Source organism: Anabrus simplex, chromosome 14 (assembly GCF_040414725.1).
Source record: "Anabrus simplex isolate iqAnaSimp1 chromosome 14, ASM4041472v1, whole genome shotgun sequence".
Taxonomy (NCBI): domain Eukaryota; kingdom Metazoa; phylum Arthropoda; class Insecta; order Orthoptera; family Tettigoniidae; genus Anabrus; species Anabrus simplex.
Genome location: NC_090278.1, coordinates 68,843,978 through 68,864,893, shown reverse-complemented (window position 1 = coordinate 68,864,893; position 20,916 = coordinate 68,843,978). Strand labels below are relative to the sequence as shown.

Below are 20,916 nucleotides of genomic sequence, written 5' to 3'. Positions count from 1 at the left end.
CTGCCTTTAAAAGCTGCACTCAAGCGTATTCGTGTACTATTGTCATTCTACACCATTTTCGTCTGACTGCTCGGCATATCCCCTTTAGTATTTTCTTATACAAATATAATAATTTTTCCAAGCTCGATAGCTGCAGTCGCTTACGTGCGGGGAGTGTCCAGTATTCGGGAGATAGTGGGTTCGAACCCCACTTTTGGCAGCCCTGAAGATGGTTTTCCGTGATTTTCCATTTTCACACCAGGGAAATGTACCTTAATTAAGGCAACGGCCGCTTCCTTCCCATTCCTAGCCTCTCCCCGCCCCGTCGTCGCCATAAGACCTATCTGTGTCGGTGCAACGTAAAGCAAGTTATAAAAAAGATAATAATTTAAAAATACATATTTCCGCTTACAGGCTGCGGGAATCTCCAAGAGAGCGGCATATGTCTAGCATCAAGATTGGAGTGATAAGAAAGCTTGCATTTAACACAGCAGTTCGCTAATAACTGTTAGTCTTTTAAAGTGTGTTGTGAGGTTATTATCGCGATGGTTAAGTACTACTCACGCAACTTTTAATGATAGATGGACACCCTAGTGCTGAATCGGCAATCTTCGAGATTCGTATTGGCAACCTTTGAAACACAAACTATGAACCGCTTATGCAATGCCATGAGACATCTGGCGTACACTTTACGTACTAGTACTGTTGTCGTTTACACAGCAGAGCCAAAGTATAGAATTCAAGCTCGGAACAAGATTCGCATCGAGAAATGTTATAAAATGTGTGTGTGTGTGTGTGACACAGTTGTTGGCTTAAGATAATAAAGGTTTAGAAATTCATATCGATCGATCATACTATCGATTCAATTCAGATTTCATTTCCAGTCAGTTGGCAGTATTACCGGAACTGGGAGAGTTCCCTCCTTACTCCTCACCCCCCCCCCCGTAACACCAGCTATCACTAAAATTTTCGCGAGTAGTACACTACAGCGCAGAGAATGTTTTTGGTCGAGTGTTATTTGCACGAAGAGAAGAAACCAGTTAAAATGTGCCTTCGAAAATTCCGTAGACAGTTTCCCGGTTCGACAGTACCATCAAACCTTTACGTTGAACAACTCGTTCACAAGAGCCGTAGTACTGGTTCCGTAACTAACAGGAAGAAAACAGGGAAGGAGAACAGCTCTCTCACAGGAGAGGTTAGAAGATATACAGGCAAGACTGCAAGTCACTTCACAGGAAACTGATATTTCACATTCGTCAGCACGAAATGCAAAAAAGTGTTACATTTACGATGTAACCGAACTCATTAATTGGTGAGTTTAGTTTCATTTACTAGTTTATTTGTTTGATGTAGTAACGTATTTACTTATTTATTTTATTCTGAGCATGGATATAGCTGGTGAATTCAATTTCCTTTAGTTTCTATTTGCGTAATCATACCGCTCGCAATAGCTATGGATATTGTATCTTAGTTTTAATTTCTCTTTATGTAGAGCTATTAAACATTTTATGGCGAAGCACATTTAAGAAGTGTATGCCTAGAAACACTAGCTGTATACCATGAGGTGTGGTGAAAAATTCGAAGGCGTATTTTGAAGTTCTCTTTTATCAGTCTATAACAAATTGAAATCTGGGTTTCGACATGATTTTATTAAAAAAACAGTTGAGGAAAGAATCTTTTCCCTGCAGTTTTGAGTTTATTCCGTCGACAAAATATGGTCATCTGATCTTTATAGGTACTACAGCGAGTAAAGAAATACCGCCAGCCACTTTTATTTTCGCAAGGATGGTTATTGACGATATATAAGGCTAAAATTTTCTTTTTCAAATTTAATTAAGTTCTTTACTTCAGGATTCACCCTCGCATATTATTTTCACGACGCAGAATAGAAAAGACTCTCGTCAAGTAGAACCTCTGTTAACCGAAAACATGGTTGGGAAGGGGTTTTCGGATAATATGTGAAATGCCATTTTTAGAAATAGTTTTCTGAAAGTTTTAGATGAAAGTAAATGAAGACAATAGTCTGCATTGTTCACAAAGCTTTTTAATACTGGAAACCCGAACTACTCAGTTGTATTTACAAAACAATACAACGTTCGATTGTGTATGTACAGTAGGCCCTACTACTTTTTCTGGAAAAATCTTCTATTTTCTTTTGTTCTGTCCTTTTCCCATCATTTACTAGCCGCTATTCCATGCCACCGTTACATTAGGAAAACGTCAGAATAACATAAGAAATGTTTTTCTTTAATTCATTTTCGTAAATAAATAGTTTTTCGGTTAAACGTGTTTCTGATAACAGAGGTTCTATGGTATTAGCTGAGTGGTGACGGAAAGCTGTTTTGCAGTAACCTCTAGACTCTCATTACTGTAGAACAGCCTGCGTAACGAAGGGCTGTGAAGTGGAAACTGGTGACGGTGCACCTATTATGTACCACTCAAATGGTTTCAATAGCGCCCGATACACAGTACCAAGTCTCCTGAAAGTACTCAACCAGCGCTACATAAAAATTAATCATAGCGTTACCTCACAAGTAAGATGACTCAGCATGCAGGAGGTGCAAGCAGGTGAGGACAGGGAGCTAAAGGGGTTCGAGCTGATATTTACCCAGAGTTTTACCTGCGGTGCCCATGTTTAATATACTGATCTCCCCGAAATAGGAGCCAGCTTTTAACGTAGCTAGCACCGTCTTCCCGTTATCTGCCACTACCTGAAGTCGGCCGCGGTTCACGATGTACATTTCCTTGCCAACTTCGCCTGAAACATGAGAGAAGATACAAGTATAGAGAGCAGACTTACCTAGATTAGTCTCAGAAAGTCATTATAAGATGTTCTAATTTGGGATTTTACACAGAAATGTCAAATATAATATCACTAGCAAAATGTATATAACCAGTTTCCATATGGATGTAGAATAAACATCTCTTTTACATGTAGTTAGGTTAGGTTAAGTTAGGTTAGGTTAGGTTAAGTTAGGTTAGGTTAGGTTAGGTTAGGTTAGGTTAGGTTAGGTTAGGTTAGGTTATGTTAGGTTAGGTTAGGTTAGGTTAGGTTAGGTTAGGTTATGTTAGGTTAGGTTAGGTTAGGTTATGTTAGGTTAGGTTCTTATTTGCACGTTCTTTTAAGCTTTGGTGATAATCGAATAAGGAAGGATTAGGACTGGGAAGGAAATGTTCGTGGCCTTAGTTCATGTTCAACCTGGTGTTAAAAATAGGAATCACGGAAAACTATCTTCACAGCTGCCGAGCCGAATAGAAACTCACAACAATGTGATTCGAACCGCGTAGCCAACTCACTTGCTAGTCTACGCAGGATAAGATTAAATTAGGTTACTCTGGATTAAGTGAGGTTAGATCAGATTACCTTAGCTTGGGTTATATTAGATCAGATGTGATTCAGTTAGGTTATCTGGAGGTGTTTGAAGGGAAGTTCAGTGCAATCCGAAGATATACACATGTTGAGATGCCGGGCGAAGAATAGTTTAGATTAAGTTAGATTAGGTCCTTGGATTATCCAATGAAAGTTGTGTTTTATATAATTTTTGGATACACCGGAAATTTTTGAGAGGAGTGAGGGAATAATTTTGACGTTTGAAAACTTTTATCCCACAAAGAAATTTACACCTTGCTGTTTAAATTGGTGTATCTTTTATCAAGATATTCATTCCAAGAACAATCCTTTTTTATGTTTACTAAGTTATAGTTGAAATAATTGTTCTATGTCACATACTTCTCTGAAATCTCTTCATTTCTAAAATTAAATGACGAAGAAGACCAAGGTTTCCACCAATTTGTAGAAACAGCCCCATTATTTTCGTTGGTAGCATTGCTATAAAAATATGGCTGCCTCGAGTGAAGTGTTTAGTTTCTGATTCAGTGTTGTATGAACGTACAAAATGCGTTACTTTGACGGTATTCTTTGGCATTTTAAATTATTAATAAAATATGTACCTGTATCTCTTAAACAACAGAACGAAGAACGTGGAAATTTTTCTTAAGGCTTTGAAAAAGCTATAACGGTTCACTGAAACAAGATTGTTGCCTATATTTTCTTACTTTTTGAATTTCGCAGTCTTATGTGTTATTTATTTCTCTCAGTTAATCTTATAATTAAGTGAAGTCATATATGTTACACTTCAAATCAGAAAGGACTGAATTCAGTGAACTTATGTTTGATGCCAAAAACAGATTTAAGTATTTCATGATTATGGCTGAGGATATTTCAATGAAGTGATGATTACGAATAGAACCAGAATGTTCAGGAATTTATAGAATAGAATGCAATCTTACTGAAGCGAGTAGCAAGCATACTGTAGCCAGGAGAACAGACTTGCTCTGAGATTTGCATAAACATCGGGGGGTGGCGCGTCTTAGGTTAGGTTAGCTTATGTTATTTTCGCTACATTACTGAATAGCGGGGCAGACGACACTTCCTACTAGCCAAATTATTTGGTGAGGACACAAGTCCATTCGCATTGTAATCCATAAAGGAAGAATATTCAGCCTGTTAAGGCGACAGCCCGCTCTACAGCAGTGATAACACGGGTGTCCTTGCTAGGAGTTAAGCTGGCAACTTGTCTGACCACGGGGTTAAGTGGCTATGCATAACTTCCAGGCGTTCTGATTGGTGATACGAAGGGACTTTTTGTCCCCACCAGATAGTTGGAGTTTTAACTTATTACTGCCTAAACATCCGGGCTCTAGTGATGAATCTATCCATTCAGTCGAGGCTGACTCCTGCATACCTTATGGATCATGGCTTGGTGAGTTGTTCTATTCCTTACAGCTTCCTTAAGAAAGTGTCTGTTCTGACGGTGTCCAGCCAGAAAAGATATAAAGTAATCAGCAATTATAGCCCTACAGGCAAGCAACTCAACGTAGAAAACATCCTAGGGATATGAGCTACGAATTTTAGGTAAATAGAATATAATAACGCACGATAATATATTCTTTACTTATTTCTAAAAAATACAATTCTTTTCTTAATCGTTATTATCCGGTCGATTAGATTAGCAGTTTGCCTTTTTCTACCACTACGATCGGTAATGTGAATCTGTGCAGGGTTTCACTTAAGCTCTTATAACTACATTTGGTGTAGACTTTTTCAAAAATTCAAAACCGCCTAAGCGTATTGAACCAAGGAACACATTACTGAAAGAAAACGCGTAAAGGCTGTTTTTTTTGGAACTGCATCCAGGCTGGAAGTGATTTTCGAAATTTTGGTTTTTAAGTTTGATAGAGCTATCCGAAGCTCACAATTTGACACATTTGCTAGTCTTCAATAAACAATAGCATTTGTGTTTCGATGAAGTTATGAACACGGCAGAATTAAGTGGAAGGATTTCAACACGTGAAACAGAGGAACTGTTATACGAATTTCAAGATTCAGACGCTGACCAGAATTTTGTGATAACTAGTGATCATGAATTCAGCAGTGAATTTAGTGAAGGGGAAGAAGTCAACTATAGCCAGTTCCAGAGTTACTGTGATTACAGAGGATTCAAATGCAGGAAGTTCTCCTCGTTATTTTGTTGATAAAGACAGAGAAAGAAGGGAACTGACCCGGCTGGAACTTCTCTAAGAGTTATTTACGTGTTATATTCTTCTCGGATACTGAGAATCACTGTTCTCATTTAAAAAAAATGGTCTTAACAAACAGTTATATTAAGTACATACTGTATGCCACAAATTTTCGTATCAGTGTGCGTTTTGAAATTTAAATATTATGCCGATTTTCAGTTGACATTTTGTAATTTGTTATTTATGCCATTTGATTGTAAAACTATTTTTTTGTGAAAATTAATCACATTTCTTAGCAGACAAAGTAGGGGTCCACGTAATACAAAAAAAGTGAACTTAAGCCCGAAATGGTTTCAAATTGTGAGTCCTGGATAACTCTATCCAACTTAACAAAAAGCAAATTTCGAAAAAAATCACTTCTGGTATTAATGCAGTTTCGGAAAACAGTCTAATATCGCTTGTTTTTTTACTCGTTTTCTTTTTTATTCAAACCCTAGCCAAATTAAATGATTTACAGAATTCTTTCTGTAATGTGTTTCTTGGTTCAATACCCTCAGGAGTGTTTTGAAAATACCCACACCGAGTGTAGTTATAAAGGCTTAAGTAAAACTCTGCATTGACTCACATTGGCGCTCGTAGTGGTAGAAAACGGCAAACTGCTAATCTAATCGACAGAGTAATGATGATTAAGAGGAGGATTGTCGTTTTTAGAAAAATAAAGAATATATTCTCATACGTTATTCTATTTTATTTACCTAGAATTCATAGTTCATATCCCTAGGATGATTTAAACATTGTGTTGCTTGCCTGGAGGGATTTTTATATTGGGTCTACCAAACCCAGCCCGACCGTTCACGTTACGTTTTCCACACGACCACTCTAGGGTTAATAAAGCGTGGGTTTTTATTGCAGTAATAAGTTAGTATGCAAATTTAATGTAACGACCAACAAGTATACACTAGCCTGCACAACGGTTATGCTATGAGGTTTGCTTACATATTAGGGGTACAGTCCATGAGAACCCCTAAAATGTATGTTACTGCTGCTACATTATGGAACAGCGAGCTAGACGACACTTCCTACTAACTATACTAGTTTGCATTCTAAATGATTTCTGCCTAGAAATCCGACACCTACTCAAAAATCAGCAGTTTCCATAGGGACACAGCTATGAATGGGACGTGCGTGGAAGCTATATTTTGCTTTGGAGACAAATTAAATAATACTGCACCCATCAAGACTTAGCAGCAGGCAGGATAGATAGGATATGTCAATTTAAATCAATATTTGTGTGCAATTACTCACCCTTGCGGCAGATGTAATCTCCCGGGGAGAAGAGAACCGGTCTTAACCTAAGGACGAGCTCGCATAGGAAACCAGCCTCCGTGTTCTGGAAGATCTCCACCCTCTTGAGCGTATCCAGGTGGACGTTGATCGCGATCTCCGCCTTCAGCTTGTCTGCACAAACACGATACATTACATTAGCATGGACTCTTTGTAAACAACACACAGCATTCAAGGTAGCTCTTGTTACAAGCAGTTGGCTTTGAAACGTCCGTTAGGAATACACCTGAGCTTTCAACCTTATCTCAAATAAATAAATAAATAAATAAATAAATAAATAAATAAATAAATAAATAAATAAATAAATAAATAAATAAATAAATAAATAAATAAATAAATAAATAAATAAATAAATAAATAAATAAATAAATAAATAAATAAATAAATAAATAAATAAATAAATAAATAAATAAATAAATAAATAAATAAATAAATAAATAAATAAATAAATAAATAAATAAATAAATAAATAAATAAATAAATAAATAAATAAATAAATAAATAAATAAATAAATAAATAAATAAATAAATAAATAAATAAATAAATAAATAAATAAATAAATAAATAAATAAATAAATAAATAAATAAATAAATAAATAAATAAATAAATAAATAAATAAATAAATAAATAAATAAATAAATAAATAAATAAATAAATAAATAAATAAATAAATAAATAAATAAATAAATAAATAAATAAATAAATAAATAAATAAATAAATAAATAAATAAATAAATAAATAAATAAATAAATAAATAAATAAATAAATAAATAAATAAATAAATAAATAAATAAATAAATAAATAAATAAATAAATAAATAAATAAATAAATAAATAAATAAATAAATAAATAAATAAATAAATAAATAAATAAATAAATAAATAAATAAATAAATAAATAAATAAATAAATAAATAAATAAATAAATAAATAAATAAATAAATAAATAAATAAATAAATAAATAAATAAATAAATAAATAAATAAATAAATAAATAAATAAATAAATAAATAAATAAATAAATAAATAAATAAATAAATAAATAAATAAATAAATAAATAAATAAATAAATAAATAAATAAATAAATAAATAAATAAATAAATAAATAAATAAATAAATAAATAAATAAATAAATAAATAAATAAATAAATAAATAAATAAATAAATAAATAAATAAATAAATAAATAAATAAATAAATAAATAAATAAATAAATAAATAAATAAATAAATAAATAAATAAATAAATAAATAAATAAATAAATAAATAAATAAATAAATAAATAAATAAATAAATAAATAAATAAATAAATAAATAAATAAATAAATAAATAAATAAATAAATAAATAAATAAATAAATAAATAAATAAATAAATAAATAAATAAATAAATAAATAAATAAATAAATAAATAAATAAATAAATAAATAAATAAATAAATAAATAAATAAATAAATAAATAAATAAATAAATAAATAAATAAATAAATAAATAAATAAATAAATAAATAAATAAATAAATAAATACGGAATGTCTACGTACCCTACACGAGCGATTGCCTACAGCAGTATTAAATCATACATTAGCTTGAAATATTAGAAATAAGGATGATTGAATGATTAGAAAATTCCTGCATCCATGTCCGGCTCTATGGCTAAATGTTTGGCATGCTGACATTTGGTCACAGGGGTCCTGGGTTTGGGAATTTTAACCGTCATTAGGTAATTTCGCTAGCACGGGAGCGGGTGTGTGTATCGTCTTTATCATCATTTCACCATCATCACGACGCGCAGGCCGCCTATGGGAGTCAAATCAAAAGACCTGCACCTGGCGAGTCGAACATGTCCTCGGACAGTCCCGGCACTAAAAGCCATACGTCATTCCATTTCCTGTATCCATGAAGCTGTTGACCACTGACCTGTACTTTGTTCGGTTTAGGATGTTTTCCTGATTTAATCCGGACTGTTCAAAGTCCCTTCTTATTCTTCTTCCCCTTTGTTCACATCGGCCTACATAGGACCACGTTTTTCAGATGTATTCTCCTTCATTCGTAGCCGGTGTTGCCCTTTACTTTTCTCCGTTCAGTCTTTCCCATCTTCAACTGTAGCTTTTCTTGAAAAACCTGGTAAGCTCTTAGTTTCCATCTGCGTGGGTTGCGCTCTTGTATATCTTCATAATTTGGCTGGGTCTTCCTATCTTTAAAATAGGTAAAGGCCTGGTTCGAAAATCATGTTGGTTTCATTCTTAGCAAGTGGCCATAAATTGCTATTCTCCTTTTCCGCTTAACATCAGAGATCTTCTGGATATAAGTATATACTGTATCTCATAGTTATGCCGACGTCTATATTCACTTTTGTCTTTAACAGAGTCACAAAATTTCCTTAAAATCTTTCTTTGTTTCTTTAATTTCCAATTTTTCTATCAGGTATTTCTTGTTCATAGCAAGGCATTCCGCTGCATGCTAAGCCTCTGGTCTTATGACAGTAGTAGTGGTAGTTTTTTTGCTAGGGGCTTTACGTCGCACCCACACAGTTAGGTCTTATGGCGACGATGGGATAGGAAAGGCCTAGGAGTTGGAAGGAAGCGGCCGTGGCCTTAATTAAGGTACAGCCCCAGCATTTGCCTGGTGGGAAAATGGGAAACCACGGAAAACCATTTTCAGGGCTGCCGATAGTGAGATTCGAACCTACTATCTCCCGGATACAAGCTCACAGCCGCGCGCCTCTACGCGCACGGCCAACTCGCCCGGTAGTAGTAGTAGTAGTAGTAGTTTTTTGTTATGGCAGGGGAAAATCTTTTAAAGACACCACTCTGTGTGGGAGTTGGATTTCCACCAACCAAAAACCCCTGCCCTCTTCACTCAGACCATTCTGGAACTGCTTGACATCAGAATGGAGTGATGTATGTTATTAAGTTCTACCTTTCTCTTCTTTCTCCTTCATCCCCATAATGCTTGTCGCCATTGCCTTTACTGTGTTCCAGGCAAATGGGCTCTCTAACATAATCTGAACCAGATTCCCTGGCGTGAGTTGTCGGCCAAGTTGTTGGCAGGCTTTTCTTCGTTCTTCTTCCCATCGAACACAGTAGAAAAAGGTGTGTTCTACTGTATACCTTTCAGAACAGTACCAACAACCATCTCCCTGCGTCTTTCCCATCTTCATGGCGTATACGCCGAATCTTCCATGTCCTGTCAGGATCTGCGACAGATAGTAATCTACCTGCCGATGTCTACATTTAAGCCAGTCTCCTATGTTGGGTATTAGCTTTTTTGTCCATTGGCCAACATCGGTTGTGCCATCCCATCGGTCTTGCCAGTCTAGTAAGAGTTGGTTCCTCGAGGCTTTCTTTTCCTCAGCAGATATAGTTGCACCCCTTTCATGCCAAAGTTTTCTCTCTACAACGAGGAGGTCAATGGGAATACTGGCAGCTACAACTTGTAAAGCTGCTGTCGAAACAGTTCGATATGCACAGGTAACTCTGAGCAGCATTTTCCTCTGTACTCTTTCCATAGCTCTTCGGTGAATCTTCCTCCTGAGTGCATTGTGCCAGATAGGTGCAGCATAAAGTAAAATGGAATATACTGCAGAGCACATAATCTGTCTCTTAACTGTTCTTGGTCCCCCGATGTTAGGCATAAGTCTGGCTAATGCCGATGCCTTCTTCTCTGCCTTTTGGGTTACTGCCTTCACATGTGCACCAAATGTGCAATTCCTGTCAATAAGAACCCCAAGGTATCGTACAGACTTTCCTGGGATAATCACTGTATCATTTAATAAGAAACGGACATTTTTCCAATTCCTGGAACCTTCAAAATTACAGCCTCAGTCTTATGTGGAGGCAATCTCAACTTATTATTTACCATCCAAAGGTTAACTCGTCTCAGTGATTCATTTACTCGGAAGGTCAGTTCTTCTACATTATCTGCTATTACCACTATTGCAAGGTCATCTGCATAACCAATAGATGTTGTCCCTTTTGTCAGCTGCAGGCGTAAGACACCATCATATAGAATGTTCCACAAGGTGGGTCCTAGGACAGATCCCTGTGGAACGCCAGCACTCGTTTCAAGATCTTCTAAATCATGAAATCGTATTCTTCGTCCTTTGAAGTACTTAACGATTATTTGTTGTAGATACTGAGAAATGTTCATCCTACGAAGTTCTCTCAAAATAATGCTCCAAGAAGCAGTGTTAAAAGCATTTTTGACATCTAGCGTTATCAAGGCAGCCCATTTCTCACTGCTTTCTGCCTGTATTTGAATCACCCTCTCATTAGCTTGGGTTGTGGTTCTACCCTTTCTAAATCCAATAGTAGTAGTAGTAGTAGTAGTAGTAGTAGTAGTAGTTTTTTTTGCTAGGGGCTTTACGTCGCACCGACACAGATAGGTCTTATGGCGACGATGGGATAGGGAAGGCCTAGGAGTTGGAAAGAAGCGGCCGTGGCCTTAATTAAGGTACAGCCCCAGCATTTTCCTGGTGTGAAAATGGGAAACCACGGAAAACCATCTTCAGGGCTGCCGATAGTGGGATTCGAACCTACTATCTCCCGGATGCAAGCTCACAGCCGCGCGCCTCTACGAGCACGGCCAACTCGCCCGGTCAGTAGTAGTAGTAGTAGTAGTAGTAGTAGTAGTAGTAGTAGTAGTAGTAGTAGTAGTAGTAGTAGTAGTAGTAGTAGTAGTAGTAGTAGTAGTAGTAGTAGTAGTAGTAGTAGTAGTAGTAGTAGTAGTAGTAGTAGTAGTAGTAGTAGTAGTAGTAGTAGTAGTAGTAGTAGTAGTAGTAGTAGTAGTAGTAGTAGTAGTAGTAGTAGTAGTAGTAGTAGTAGTAGTAGTAGTAGTAGTAGTAGTAGTAGTAGTAGTAGTAGTAGTAGTAGTAGTAGTAGTAGTAGTAGTAGTAGTAGTAGTAGTAGTAGTAGTAGTAGTAGTAGTAGTAGTAGTAGTAGTAGTAGTAGTAGTAGTAGTAGTAGTAGTAGTAGTAGTAGTAGTAGTAGTAGTAGTAGTAGTAGTAGTAGTAGTAGTAGTAGTAGTAGTAGTAGTAGTAGTAGTAGTAGTAGTAGTAGTAGTAGTAGTAGTAGTAGTAGTAGTAGTAGTAGTAGTAGTAGTAGTAGTAGTAGTAGTAGTAGTAGTAGTAGTAGTAGTAGTAGTAGTAGTAGTAGTAGTAGTAGTAGTAGTAGTAGTAGTAGTAGTAGTAGTAGTAGTAGTAGTAGTAGTAGTAGTAGTAGTAGTAGTAGTAGTAGTAGTAGTAGTAGTAGTAGTAGTAGTAGTAGTAGTAGTAGTAGTAGTATCCTCTTATTCCAAGGTCCTCTGTTCGTTTCCCTTTTTAAATTCTTGACTGAGGAGCAGAACGGGTTTCACTCGATACGAGATTATCTCAAGCTCTTATACCTCTAATATCTAAAGTTGAATTCTGACAGTTCTTAGAGGGAGGTCCGTTTACTGCCTGCCGGGGCGGGTGTTAAAGGGAGTGGGGGGTACGGTTGCCATGGAAACGAGGTTGACATGGAGATAAATCTTCTGGCCATCTCGTCTTGCTTGGAGTTGCCAAATCTCTCACTTCTGAGTTAGAGCTTGTCGCAAGCAGTTCAGATAACGGAGCATGAGACCAAGTCAGTCACAGTCTGGCCAGGTAGTCTACGACAGATCACAGCGGTCCGAAGAATGAACGAGGGAATAAGTGAGCCGGAAGCGAGGGGGTAAGAGAAAGGAATGCAGGAATGTGGCAACATCGGGAAATAGCACGTGCAATGCCCCTCCCTCCAGCCCTAGCTGTCAGAATTTATCTTTGGTTATTAGAGGTATAGTTACAAGAAGAAAGCGCACAATGAGAAGATGACGCTGCTGACCTAGTGTGCATAGACGAACAGTGGTTACTATGCAGGTCGGGAATTTAATGACGCTAACTCCAAATAGACCGCAGGCCAGAAACATACCCATTTAAAAAATATAAAATATAAAAAGATTCCTAAATATCAGGTATTTTTTCAGACAGTACCTTTCTCTTGAAATTGTGTTCAATTATTTTCTATTCATCAAACCGAGAAACATCAAAGGTTTAACACGATAATCACAATAATTATTAACAAGGCCGTCATGAACGAGACAGTATTTGCGTCATGAACACACACAGAATAGAACAGAGTTTTCCGCGCGGTATTTGCTACTAATTATAATACAAACACATCATTACATATTGTGAAATATTGCCTCATTACCTTCTGTTAAATTTAATCCCCCGCGAAATGACACTGTAATTAGTTATATTACTAGACAAACTCAACGCAATATGTGACACGTATTAGCGTGGCGAACATCATAAGGATTCGTTATCTGTGAAAACAAAGTCCACTGAGTCGGACTTAAAAGTTAATCTGCCAAGCTGCAAGATAATAATAATAATAAACACAAAGTACGGACAGATAAAACGGGTTCCACACTTCATATACCTTGGTGAAATTGTAGAACGAACAAGGTTAGAAAAGGAAGCACAGAAACTAAAGATTGCGTACCGGAGAACATACGACATTTATAACAAAAAGATCATGTCCACACACACACACAAGGAACGAAGGATTATGAAGAAAATTCTTCGTCTAGAAAGTAATGAAGACGTATACAGAATAAAATCCTGTAAAGCAACTGAGAAACTGTCGAACGAAGATTGAAATTTTATAGATACGTTCCCAACAAAAAGGCTTAAAACAAGATCATGATATACTGCAGAAAATCAAGAGTCTACCATGGATTCAGAAAGTCAAAAAGGAGCTAGAGAAAGCCCAGACAGATACATCAGAAATACTAGACAGAAATATGTTACGTAAGGGATTAAACATAGGGTAGTACAGCCCGAGAATGAAGTTTCAAGGAGATAAGGAACCAAATGGACTGAAGAAAAGAAGAGAGCCCACGAAGAAAAAATAGAAGCCATATACAAGACCAGAAAGACGTGATCCAACAGGGTCTATATGCTAATAATGATATTAAAAAATTGTTTTTATTAAAATGCAATTGTATGCAATATCAAACCAGAATAGTAACTTCATTATAGTTCAGTAAGCTTCCCAAAAAGAGATCCAATGTTTCAAAATTGTACCTGAAGGGATTTGAGTGTTTCATAGACATATATTTGGCAATTTTAACACATGTGAGACAGGGTATTCCAACTCTTATTCAATTAAAAAAGGCATATACACACGGTGTAAGAATTGAAACCATTCAGAGGAACATGACGCGTGTATTGACAGCGCTGCATTCGGTAGAACAGTGGGTTCGAACCCCATCGTTGGCTGTCCTGAGAATTGTATTCTGTGGTATTTTCACTTTCAGACAAATGTTGCGAGTTTTGACGAAAAAATCGAATTTTCATTGTAACCTCAAAATTCCCCTCAATTTTCCCTTTCTCAAATCCCGTTATAAGTTTTTAATAGTGCCATTTTAAAGGTCTAAATGCCGGATTTAAAGGGTAGCAGTTCGGCCTATATATAGCAAGCATACGCTCCTTTCTTTCATGCTGTCAGACAAAATTAACTTCAAAGATCTTTCGGACTACCATTTCAACAATATCACTGGAATGCATTTACCTTGCAGTAGTCCTGCGTTGTGCATAAGAGGAGGAAGACAGCTGAGGGAGTAATTTACAATCCAGGGCCGTTTTAAAGCAAGTATATTTCTAAAAGCTTAAAACGTTTTCAGCTCTTTACTATACATAAAATACCGCTTGCGACAGACTTTGATAAGGAATTTTCAGAGAATGTTTGAATATGTACCTGAATTGAAAATAGTTCTGCGTTTAATTATCCATTGAATATTACCTTTATATTTTTACTCCTGAAATAGTACGAAACTAGATTTTTGCCTATTGAATGGATAATGAAAAATTGAAAATAATATATCTCCAATAGTATGAGTATTTTTGAGACGTCTAGGAAATTACAGCCCCCAAAAATGAAAACTGTGCCGTAGGGAAAATTTTCTATGCAACGTATAAAAAAATATTTGTTAAATATTTTACAGCCCATTAATTAATCAATTCCAAATCTTGTGTGGGTCTATGTCTTATTAATATGTACCTGTGTTTTACACTTGGTTTTGATAAGTGGTAAATTGTATAAGTTCAAAATTTCAGTCATGACGCTCCTTAATTGTGACTATGAACGCAGGGAGAGAGAGAAAGAGAAAGAGAGAGAGAGAGAGAGAGAGAGAGAGAGAGAGAGTGAGAGAGAGAGAGAGAGAGAGAGAGTTGGCTGGGGCGGAGGGCTACAGTCACGGCGGAGTAAAACATAACCTTGGTGAAACATTGACGCATGTGGTGAGGAAACACCTTGGAACAATTTGGAAGTCAATTAATAAAATGATCTGGAAGTGGAAACTGCGAAAATCTCGAGTCACTCAACACTCAGACCTGAGTGAGTTACGAGATCGTTGCGAGTCAGTGCATCTGCGACTCTGCACATTATGAGACGCTGTGTTGGAGAGCAAGATTTCTATTCACCAAAGAAAGAACTGTGTCCTCGACCACGTTTGTGAATACAAACTGTGTGAAGTGGAAAACTGGAACGCGAGTAAAGTTGTAAGTAGTAGTTTAAAAATTGTAGTCGATAGTCAAAACACACTGCCTTTCTGAGTAGTGATTTTAGTTTCAAGAACCTCGATAACCCGTCCTATATGGGAATGCCCATTCTATTGGTAACATGCATTTATTTCTGAAGTTTCGAACAATAGAAAAGCAGAAGAAAAATGAGTTATTCTGGAGAATTCTGGAGGACACGCTGCCGGGAATAAAATACGTAGATATTTATCAGTCTGACCTGTTTGAGATATCTCTGCGAATAACAAAGCCATGAATAAAGGAATTTCTCTGTTCCTGCTGTAAATATCCGCGCAATATCCTCAGTTTATTAGCTCCGTTCCCCGGCAGTCCCGATGAAGAAATGTTATGTGCAATTTATTATGCATACTTTCATTAAACTTTTTTTGTTTCCACTCTACTTTGTGCGTTTGTGAATATAAAACAAATATGCTACTGCAAGAATGCTTTATTTTTCTCCTTTCTCTATCTCACTTTCCTGTTTTCTAGCTCTGCTTACTTTCAGCACTTGTTTCATGTTAGCTGCTTTTTTTGTAACAATTGTGTATTCGTAACAGTCTCCGGATTTATAGGCAGTAATGGGTTAGAATGCAATGTTATTTAGATTAGATTTAGATTTATTATTTTTCTTTAGATCTACAGTAATAATACCCATTTGATCCGTTATAAAGAAAAATAACAATGTCCAGCCTAAGCCAAATTACATACTACTAACTTGGTGGACCCTACACAGGCGGAATACCGGACAACCATGCAAGGTTCCACCCCTAGCTAAATCTGTTAAGCTGCCTCTAACATGGACGGATGACCGGCTCACATGCTAGGGCACCCCCTATCTCTAAATTAAGCCTATAACTAATTACAACATTAAATCTATACTAATCTATCTTAAGCTGCCTCTAACATGGACGGATGACCAGCTCACATGCTATGGCACCCCCTACGTCTAAATTAAGCCTATAACTAATTACAACATTAAATCTATACTAGTTCTAAATCTATACTAATCTATCCTAAGCTGCCTCTAACATGGACGGATGACCAGCTCGCATGCTAGGGCACCCCCTACATCTGAATTAAGCCTATAACTAATTACAACATTAAATCTATACTAATTCTATCCTAGTACCTCTTATCATTAACTAATGAATCAAAACCAATACTGTCTCAATACACATAAATACACCTTCACTTGAATAAATACCCTCTAAACTTCGCTATCTTTCCTAATATCCATAAATACACCTTCACTTGAAAAAATACCCTCTAAACTTCGCTATCTCTTTTAATATCCATCCATCGAACTCAACAATCATTCACTTCATTTCCATGCCACATATCATTACATATCTACCTCTTATCATAAAGACACCTTTACTAGAATAAATACCCACTAAACTGCGCTATCTTTCTTATCATCCATTCGCCACCATGCCCCTGCTGAACATACACACAAACCTTGCACATTCCATTCCTCCTACATTTCCTCTACTTGTCTCTCTCAGGGTTGCTGATTCCATGCTTCAGCGGTATTATGAATGTCACAGACCCCATACACGCTAACCTTAGCACATTCCATTCCTACTACATTTCCTCTACTTGACTCCCTCGTGGTTGCTGATTCCATACTTCCGTTGCACTCACATTCTGCTAATACGTATTCTACTCATGTTACAACTTTATCACTGCACTACCTATCTATTCCTGCTCATCTTATTCAACCATGCTTAATCTAATTAAATAATCATCTAAAACCAACTTTGCTTGCCGATTTACCATTAACTAATAAATCACTTACCAATACCATTTAAACTTCGCTACCTCTCTTAACATTCATCCATCATCGTCATACTTAACACTTCAATTCCAGTCCTCATTCACTTTACAATTATAATACACATTAAGACATCTTTACTTGAATAAATACCATCTAGACTTCGCTACCCCTCTTCTCATCCATCCATCGAATTCAACCATCTATCCATCTTATATCTCAAGTCTCATTACTTGAATAAGTACCATACAATTACAGTACACTTAAAAACACCTTATCACCTCGCTACCTCTCTTATCATTCATCCATCATACCATACACATGCAGATACCATCACTTCTTTACTTTAACCATTACAATGCCCTTCGAACTCAACAATCCATCCATCTTATATCTCAAGACACCATTATATGAATAAGTGCCATACAATTACAGTACACTTAAAAACACCTTATCACCTCGCTACCTCTCTTATCATTCATCCATCATATATCTATTATCATCACCTTTCATATTTAACACTTCAATTCCAGTAGATACCATCCAACCTCCTTTATATCTCCAAACTCGTAACAATTACACTACACATATAGACATCATTACTTGAGTAAGTACCATCTAAACTTCGCTACCTCTCTTATCATCCATCCATCTAAACTCTGATCCAACTTCTAAACATCAATACATATCTACCTCTTATCATTCTTCACTTGAATAATACCCTCTAAGCTTCACTACCTCTCTTATCATCCATCCATCGCACTCCACAATCATTCTCTTCAATTCCATACCACATATCCTTACATATATACCTCTTATCATTAACTAATAAATCACTCACCAATACGATCTCCGTCATGCCATCACTTGAATAAATACCATACACTTGGTCTATCCATCTTCTACCTAAAGACACCATCACTTCAATTACAATTATACTACACATACAGGCACCATTACTTGAGTAAATACACACCTACAAACACCACCATAACTACGCTTCTGTCCTCCATCATAGGCAAACTATGTTACTTACTACTGTTACTTGACTTTTTACTTCTCGTAATTATTCCTTCCATTTTTCCTTTTTTGTCCCATAGGTCCTTCAAACTCAAGCTTCTCCCTTTGATCACGGCACTTCTTACTTCTGCTTCCTCCCTCAAACCATTATTCTCGCTCCGATTCTGTCCGCTTGTCTTCCCCTGTGGTTCTTTTTCTTCCCTCGCGCAGACTTCCGACACTAATTCGTCCATTAAATTCCTGACTACTTCCATCCTTCTTGCATTTACTTTTTCTTCAGCTCTTTTCATGATCTCTTCCCAGGAACCCCATCTACTCAGTGTTCCTTCATTTACAGTATGTACATCAGCCCTGGTAGTTTCTTCTTGCCTCGAACTGTCAGCCCTGCTAGTTTCTTCTTGCCTCAAACTCTCATCCATTAATTTCAGTTTCGATATTGTCCACTTACGGGTCCAATTCCTGTCGCTCACCACGAGTATCTGACCACTAATATACGCTTTCAATCCCTGAATTTTTGCTTTCACAAGATGTTTCTTAAGAATTTTAAAATTTCTACTCTCTTCTCTTCCGAAATCTCTCTTAATTCTAATGTTCTCACACTGTAGATTACCAGCGTTCCTTATCACTATGTCTGCCATCAATGAAGATAGCAGCGACACTTTTATGGGCCTGTGCCCTCCCACCTTGCCAACTCTCTCCACATTGTCTATATCTACCTCACTGAAATTTATTTTCATTTTTTTTTGTATAACATCTACCACTTTGTAAATAATGTCCACTTTAGATTCTGCCTTGTCTTCCTCCACCCCATAAATAAATATGGATTTCTTCTTGCGCTCCTGTCTGCAGAATTCGATTTCTTTCTTCAGGTTTACCATCTCTTCATCCATATTTTTTATTTTCTCTCTTAGTGACACCAGTTCTTTCTCGCTGCCTTCTATCATCGCCTTCGTATTCTTCATATAATCCTGGATCCACTGTCTCGTCTTTTCTTGCTCCTGGCCTTGTTCTTGAAGCATTTTCTTTAATTGTTCAAACGGACATACCTCCTGTATTACTTCTCTAACTACTTTCCTCATAACCTCTACGTCTACCCAATTCATCGTATCTATCTCCTTGCCGACCGCTTGACCTTACCGCTTCCTCACTCTTAATCCACTCCACTCAGCAGGCGCACGCCACACGACACGTCCGTCCTTCTCACTGGCTTAAGCTAGACTGCAATGTTATTTGATAATTAGGAAGTATTGTCCAGCCCGCTCTCCCGTAATGTAGCAGGAATAACATAAATTCTAGAGGTTCTGATGGGCTGTAACCCAAATATTTATGCAAAATTCATAACGTAAAGTCGTACAGGGCATTCTAACCTATTACTGTCTAAACATCCGGACTCTATCCATAACAGCTGGTAATGGGAAGTTAATAATAATTCTTGCCTTCTTGGTTGGGTTGCCTACATTCCAGGTGAAGTTTTTTATCGGGGGTATGATGGGCGCCCTGTAATGAGAATATTCGTATAATCAAGTCACAGTGTCCAGGTCTTAGATCAGTTTCGCACAAAAACATTTGAAATTCACGGATGAACCGTGAAAAGCGACTCGGTTTTAAAAGAAGAGGGGAAAAAGATTGCATTCCTGTCTCATTGACTGACGTATAGTAACGCGAATCGAAGGATTTTGAAGGTATGGTTAGATGGTTGCGCTTACTTTTGTTTTATGAGGAAGTTCAACTGGACACCCATTCTTTTTTAACGCAGATTGGAGGAAAGAATCGAAGAACTCCGAACCTCCGAATAATGAAGGTATCGGCAAAAACAAATGCACGGTCTCGAAAGGAATGATTTGAAAGTCTCTTTAGACTCAGCTAAGAACCCCGTGGTGGCCAATCCGTACGTCCAAGACGATAGCCCAAGAGGGCTCCACCTTCAGTCACCTGTTACCATAGGCAGTTCTGTCTGTTAGGTCATCAGCCCAGAGGCTGGTTGGATCCTCAAATAGCACCACCAAAGGCTATGCAGTTATAGGGAAACTGCAAAAACCAATGGCAGAGCCCAAATGAGGCATACTAGGCAAGATGAGGAGTGAGGTAGTTTGCCATTGCTTTCCTCACTGGACCAGAAGGTGCCACTGCAGCACGACTGATCCTATGAGCAACACCTTTCATAACACTCAGACACTAGTTTTGCCCCAAATGTCATTACCCAGCACCACCCATACCCCAGCAGCTTCCATATTGTCACAGCCATGGATGAGACTGGGACTTCGGTGGAAGCTACACTTTGCTCTGGCCTGTGCCAAGAGACGGATACAAAAATACTGCATCCATCAAGAAATGGCAACAGGCAACATAGGCAGTTAAAACTATGAAAGTATTCAATCACTCCCACGTACAGGGGAAATGTATGATGTCTCCTTGGTGCCAATTTACAGGAAACAGTTCGTGATAGAGGCGTTGCGTCTCGAATGCGTTCTGCATTATGTCTCCAAAAATTAGCAACATATCAACGTAGTTGTATCTGAAATACATCCTAAATAAATAAATAAATAAATAAATAAATAAATAAATAAATAAATAAATAAATAAATAAATAAATAAATAAATAAATAAATAAATAAATAAATAAATAAATAAATAAATAAATAAATAAATAAATAAATAAATAAATAAATAAATAAATAAATAAATAAATAAATAA

At 36.6% G+C, this 20,916-nt stretch overlaps 1 protein-coding gene across 1 annotated transcript in view; it reads right to left on the bottom strand.

The window, feature by feature from the left end:
- LOC136885746 (cyclic nucleotide-gated cation channel) overlaps positions 1–20,916 on the bottom strand; it is a 651,252-nt gene that overhangs the window by 72,940 nt on the left and 557,396 nt on the right. The window contains exons 7-8 of the mRNA XM_068230217.1: positions 6,805–6,957; positions 2,588–2,737 (exon numbers count right to left, since the gene is read on the bottom strand). Coding sequence (XP_068086318.1) covers positions 2,588–2,737; positions 6,805–6,957 — 303 coding nt within the window. The remainder of the gene's footprint in view (positions 1–2,587; positions 2,738–6,804; positions 6,958–20,916) is intronic.